Source organism: Brachyhypopomus gauderio, chromosome 10 (assembly GCF_052324685.1).
Source record: "Brachyhypopomus gauderio isolate BG-103 chromosome 10, BGAUD_0.2, whole genome shotgun sequence".
Classification (NCBI taxonomy): domain Eukaryota; kingdom Metazoa; phylum Chordata; class Actinopteri; order Gymnotiformes; family Hypopomidae; genus Brachyhypopomus; species Brachyhypopomus gauderio.
Window position 1 is genome coordinate 18631364 of NC_135220.1, and position 5927 is coordinate 18637290.

A 5927-nucleotide genomic window follows, 5' to 3' on the forward strand; every position below is an offset into this window, starting at 1 on the left:
GACTAGCTCACTTAAGGACTAGCTCACTTTACCCTCCAAGACTAGCTCACTAATTTTAGTGTCCTCTTTGGTAGCAAATGTTGTAGTTGAGAGGTCAAATTTTGGTCTTTGAGAAGTGGTTGCCAGTGGTTGAAGGTCTTTGAGAAGTGGTTGCCATGGAGAGTTGGCAGGGTTGTTTATGAATGAACGACTGACGTATGGGGCCTGGCTGTGGCGGGGTGTTTGTATGCAGGACGTAGAAACACAGAAGACAACTACAGTCACAATGGCGCAACGTCATTCCATTCCTCTCCCATCCACACAACATAGCAACACAACGAACCCACTGCGTTTCCACACAGCCGAGCGGGACCGCTGCAGGAATGTTTTGTTCAGTTGTAGTTTTTCTTTTCACATTTTTCACTTTGTTGCTTTGTGTGCGTGTCAGCTTTTGTTTTGTTTTGTTTGGTTCTGGCATAAGTGTGGCTGCTGTGCGTCTATGTGTGATGTGTGCTGTGTGTATGTGCTGAGCGTGTGAGCATGCACTCTCACGCAGGACAGCTCGACACCTTTGGAGGAGGGCATGTCCTGTCCACCTCAGACTCTGAGCCGCACGTCTGGCTGTCGGCATGTGCGGGTGTGCACTAGACTCCTGGTTTCTTGTTCACATGTGAAGACTGCACTCCACTCCCTGTGATGTGACCCTGGGGCAGCGGTAACACACTGGAACTCTTCACTTCCCATTCATTCAGACTCTCAATGACTTCTACAACAGCAACCTATAAGCCTATGGATATTAAAGAAGCCACGTGTAAAACACACCAGGTGCCCAATTTCCCACTCATCTAACACATTCTTTCTCTCTCTCTCTCTTTCTCTCTCTCTCCCCCTCTCTCTCCCGCGGTCTTTTTTCTCCCTCTTGCTGTGTTCCTCTCTTTCTTCTCTTCCTTTCTCATTTCTTCACCTCCACCCCCATTCCGCCTCTGTAAATCTCCTCCCCTTTTCCCAGTGTACAAAATGTAAACATCCTTATATCCACACAGGTAGTGTGAGGAGACAGAACCCCGGTGGCAGGCGTGCGTGAGGACTCAGCAGGCAGTAGAAGCTGAGAGGTTTTCTGCATGGACACCTTCCAGACTGCGTTCTGCAGTAGGAACGATGGCACTCCACTGTTCTCTGACCTCCAGGGATGGCTGAGCGCTCAGGTAATCGGGTCTCATCTGCTCACATGGCACTAGAAACTTCATCAGTATGAAAATGGCACCTGTTTGTGTTGTTTGGGTTTGTGAGTATGGTTTGGGTTTGTGTGTATGGTTTGGGTTTGTGTGTGTGGTTTGGATTTATGAATGTAGTTTGAGTTTGTGGGTTTGGTTTGGGTTTGTGAGTGTGGTTTTGGTTTGTGTGTATGGTTTGGGTTTGTGTGTGTGGTTTGGATTTGTGTGTGTGGTTTGGATTTATGAATGTAGTTTGAGTTTGTGAGTATGGTTTGGGTTTGTGTGTATGGTTTGGGTTTGTGTGTGTGGTTTGGATTTATGAATGTAGTTTGAGTTTGTGGGTTTGGTTTGGGTTTGTGAGTGTGGTTTTGGTTTGTGTGTATGGTTTGGGTTTGTGTGTGTGGTTTGGATTTGTGTGTGTGGTTTGGATTTATGAATGTAGTTTGAGTTTGTGAGTTTGGTTTGGGTTTGTGAGTGTGGTTTGGTTTGTGTGTATGATTTGGGTTTGTGAGTGTGATTTGGTTTGTGAATGTGGTTTGGGATTTGTGTATGTGGTTTGGGATTTGTGCATGTGGTTTTGATTTGTGAGTGTGGTTTGGGTTTGTGAGTGTGGTTTGGGTTTGTGAGTGTGATTTTGGTTTGTGTGTATGGTTTGGGTTTGTGAGTGTGGTTTGGTTTGTGAGTGTTGTTTGGGTTTGTGAGTATGTTTTTTGGGTTTGTGTGTATGGTTTGGGTTTGTGAGTGTGGTTTGGGGATTGTGAGTGTGGTTTGGATTTGTGCATGTGGTTTAGGTTTGTAAGTGTTGTCTGGGTTTGTGAGTGTTGTTTGGGTTTGTGAGTGTTGTATGGGTTTGTGAGTGTTTGGGTTTGTGAGTGTGGTTTGGATTTGTGAGTGTATTTTGGGTTTGTGGATGTATTTTGGGTTTTTGAGTGGTTTTGGTTTATGGGTGTGGTTTGGGTTTGTGCTGCACTTTGAGCTTTTATTTAAATGAATTTGTTTGTTTATTCAATGTGAAAATTTGTACATGCATGTGAAACTGAAACTCTCTCTCTCTCTCTCTAATGTCAAGAAACAAAATTTAGTTAGAAAAATATGGTGGAGAATTTTATGATGCTTTGCTGTTAAAAATCATGCAGTAAAACTGTCTACTTGTAGATACATAGGCACTTTTTCATATGTGAAATATTCTTTCTTAGTGTAAACATCCGGATGCGTAAACCTCTAAGTAGAGCTGGCTGTGATGCAGGACCCTGGTTCTGATACAGGACCCTGGCTCTGATGCAGGACCCTGGCTCTGATGCAGGAGCCACAGGGCTGCCTGGAAATTCGACCACATAATACCAGCGATCAGACACTTCCTGGCATCTCCAGGCTTGACAGCAGGGGTGATGCCAGAATGAGGAATTACCATGATATGTTATATGCTTGTGAGGCACTCAGGCAGGAACTGAGGGCTCAGATCTCTTCATGCTCCTAACGCCCTGAAACTTCCTGCATTTTGCTTTCAGGTTCCTCACCACAAAAGAATTAACTGAGGAGAAGCAGTCCAGCGTAGAACAACGGGCGACTTGCGGGGTATGATTATGTACGGCTTCACTGGACCTATAGCAGCTCTTCCTGTTCATCACAGCCCTCCCTCTGGCCTGCACTTCCACCCACAAGGGGGCGCTGTTGTGCCACCCCTTCCTCTTGGTTTCCATACTGCAGACTCTTTTTGCCAGTCAGGCAGGCTGTGTGGCCTGGTGAAGCACCCCTGGATGTGCAGTTGTCCTGCCCAAGAGCGTCTGTTCCTGGGCTCCGCCCAGCACCCTGGCTCCGCCCAGCACCCTGGCTCCGCCCAGGTAGAGGCACTGCGCCCGCTGCCCCGGGTGGTGAAGCACAAGCCCAGCTCCATCGTGTTCTCTGACAGCGCCGACATCGTCAGACCTGTGCGCCTGCTGTTCACAACCAATAGTGCAGACGGAGAGGCGTTCTCAGGGCGGTGTGATAGCGATGACGACGACGATGATGATGGTGACGGTGATGATGCCGCTGATGAAGGTGCCGGTGATGACGGGGTGTCTGCGGAGCTGCGCAGACGGTTCCTCATCAGCCGTGAGCGGAGAGGTGCACACAAAGCCCGGGTAAAGAGAAGATGGGAACGCCAGCAGGACTCCACCAGCAGAGGGCAGCAGGTGAGCACCTGCCCCCTCACACAATATACAGACACTGCATTGCATCCCCCTTGGAGCTGAGCTGGATCACTAGAGCTGTTCCCCTGCATTCTGTGATCCGAGTGCATGTTCAACTCTCACAGAGCACTGTTAGGTCGTGTTCAGCACTTACAGAGCACTGTTAGGTTGTGTTCAGCACTTACAGAGCACTGTTAGGTCGTGTTCAGCACTTACAGAGCACTGTTAGGTTGTGTTCAGCACTTACAGAGCACTGTTAGGTCGTGTTCCGCTCTCCTCACAGAGCACTGTTAGGTCGTGTTCAGCACTTACAGAGCACTGTTAGGTCGTGTTCCGCTCTCCTCACAGAGCACTGTTAGGTCGTGTTCAGCACTTACAGAGCACTGTTAGGTTGTGTTCAGCACTTACAGAGCACTGTTAGGTTGTGTTCCGCTCTCCTCACAGAGCACTGTTAGGTTGTGTTCAGCACTTACAGAGCACTGTTAGGTTGTGTTCAGCACTTACAGAGCACTGTTAGGTTGTGTTCAGCACTTACAGAGCACTGTTAGGTGGTGTTCAGCACTCACAGAGCACTGTTAGGTTGTGTTCAGCACTCACAGAGCACTGTTAGGTCGTGTTCAGCACTTACAGAGCACTGTTAGGTCGTGTTCAGCACTTACAGAGCACTGTTAGGTTGTGTTCAGCACTCACAGAGCACTGTTAGGTCGTGTTCAGCACTCACAGAGCACTGTTAGGTCGTGTTCAGCACTTACAGAGCACTGTTAGGTCGTGTTCAGCACTTACAGAGCACTGTTAGGTCATGTTCAGCACTTACAGAGCACTGTTAGGTCATGTTCAGCACTTACAGAGCACTGTTAGGTTGTGTTCAGCACTTACAGAGCACTGTTAGGTCGTGTTCAGCACTCACAGAGCACTGTTAGGTCGTGTTCACCACTTACAGAGCACTGTTAGGTCATGTTCAGCACTTACAGAGCACTGTTAGGTCGTGTTCAGCACTTACAGAGCACTGTTAGGTCGTGTTCAGCACTTACAGAGCACTGTTAGGTTGTGTTCAGCACTCACAGAGCACTGTTAGGTCGTGTTCACCACTTACAGAGCACTGTTAGGTCATGTTCAGCACTTACAGAGCACTGTTAGGTCGTGTTCAGCACTTACAGAGCACTGTTAGGTCGTGTTCAGCACTTACAGAGCACTGTTAGGTCGTGTTCAGCACTTACAGAGCACTGTTAGGTCGTATTCAGCACTTACAGAGCACTGTTAGGTCGTGTTCACCACTTACAGAGCACTGTTAGGTCGTGTTAGGTCGTGTTCAGCACTTACAGAGCACTGTTAGGTCGTGTTCAGCACTTACAGAGCACTGTTAGGTCGTGTTCAGCACTTACAGAGCACTGTTAGGTCGTGTTCAGCCGCTGCTGGACTGACCTACATCCGTGTCATATTCTGAGAATACACAGCTGTTTAGTTTTGAATCTAAATTCTACTGGCCTATTAACTCACTAGAGCTCAATATTACCTATGACTGATCAAAGTATTTAAATAATAACTCTAAAACCAAAACTTTAAACACACTTGCTTTAAACATACTTTATACCTATGCTTTATACATACTTGCTTTATACCACTAGAGGGTGATGCTTGCACACTACTGTGAAGTGGGGCATGCCCGCTCTTGTCTTATAACATCTGGTGTATAATACTAACTCAACTCTGTAATGCAAAAAAAAGGAAAAGTTCTGCCATGATCCTGGATTGATTTCACGAGCTACTTTTACCTGCTGGCTTGTGCTAATTAGAAAATCCAAGAAGTCTGAGCTAAATCCTGGGGCGGACTTTTAACTCACAACCTGGAATGCCCATCTCAGAATATTTCAGTGTTGAAGTGTATTTCAGATATGAGTATAGTCCACTACTCCTGCTCCATTTCCAAGCACTACCCAGCCCTGATGTTCACAAATCATGCTGGTGGCCGCTAGTGAGGGTGAGGGTGAGTGAGTATGAAGGTGAGTGAGGGTGAGTGTAAATGAGGGTGAGTGAAGGTGAGAGTGAGTGAGTGAGGGTGAGAGTGAGTTTGGCACAGACATGCTTAGGTTCCAGCCATTCTTCCACAGAGACCTTGGGCTTTCACTGTTCCCAGCATGCTTTGCAGCTGTCATGAATTTTGAATTACTTTTTCACTCTCTCTATTCCATCACCTCTCTCTCGTCTTTCTCTCTCCCACTATTCCATCACCTCTCTCTCGTCTTTCTCTCTCCCCATCTCTCACTCCCTATTTCTCCCTCTCTTTTCTCTGCCTGTCTCTTTCTCGCTCTCTCTCTTTCTCTCTGCCTCTGTCTTTTGCTTGTCACCTGTCAAAACAGCTCAGAGATGATGGCATGCCTCCAAAGCTCTATATTTATAACTTGTGTGTGTGGTGTGGGTGTCTGTGTGTGTGTGTGTGTGTGTGTGTGTGTGTGTGTAAGCATGTCCTACAGTGTGTGCGGTGTGTGTGTGTGTGGTGTGTTTGTGTATGAGTGTGTGAGGTGTGTGTGTGTATATGTGTATGGTGTGTGTGTAAGCATGTCCA

General features: G+C 47.2%; 1 protein-coding gene across 1 annotated transcript in view; it reads left to right on the forward strand.

Annotated features, from left to right (window-relative positions):
* The first annotated feature begins 652 nt into the window (after positions 1-652).
* The window catches only part of stard13a (StAR related lipid transfer domain containing 13a), a 53926-nt gene continuing 48651 nt past the window's right edge, over positions 653-5927 (forward strand). The window contains exons 1-3 of the mRNA XM_077020214.1: positions 653-804; positions 1023-1184; positions 2702-3367. Of these exons, the coding sequence (XP_076876329.1) occupies positions 2771-3367 (597 nt within the window). The 5' untranslated portion in view covers positions 653-804; positions 1023-1184; positions 2702-2770. The remainder of the gene's footprint in view (positions 805-1022; positions 1185-2701; positions 3368-5927) is intronic.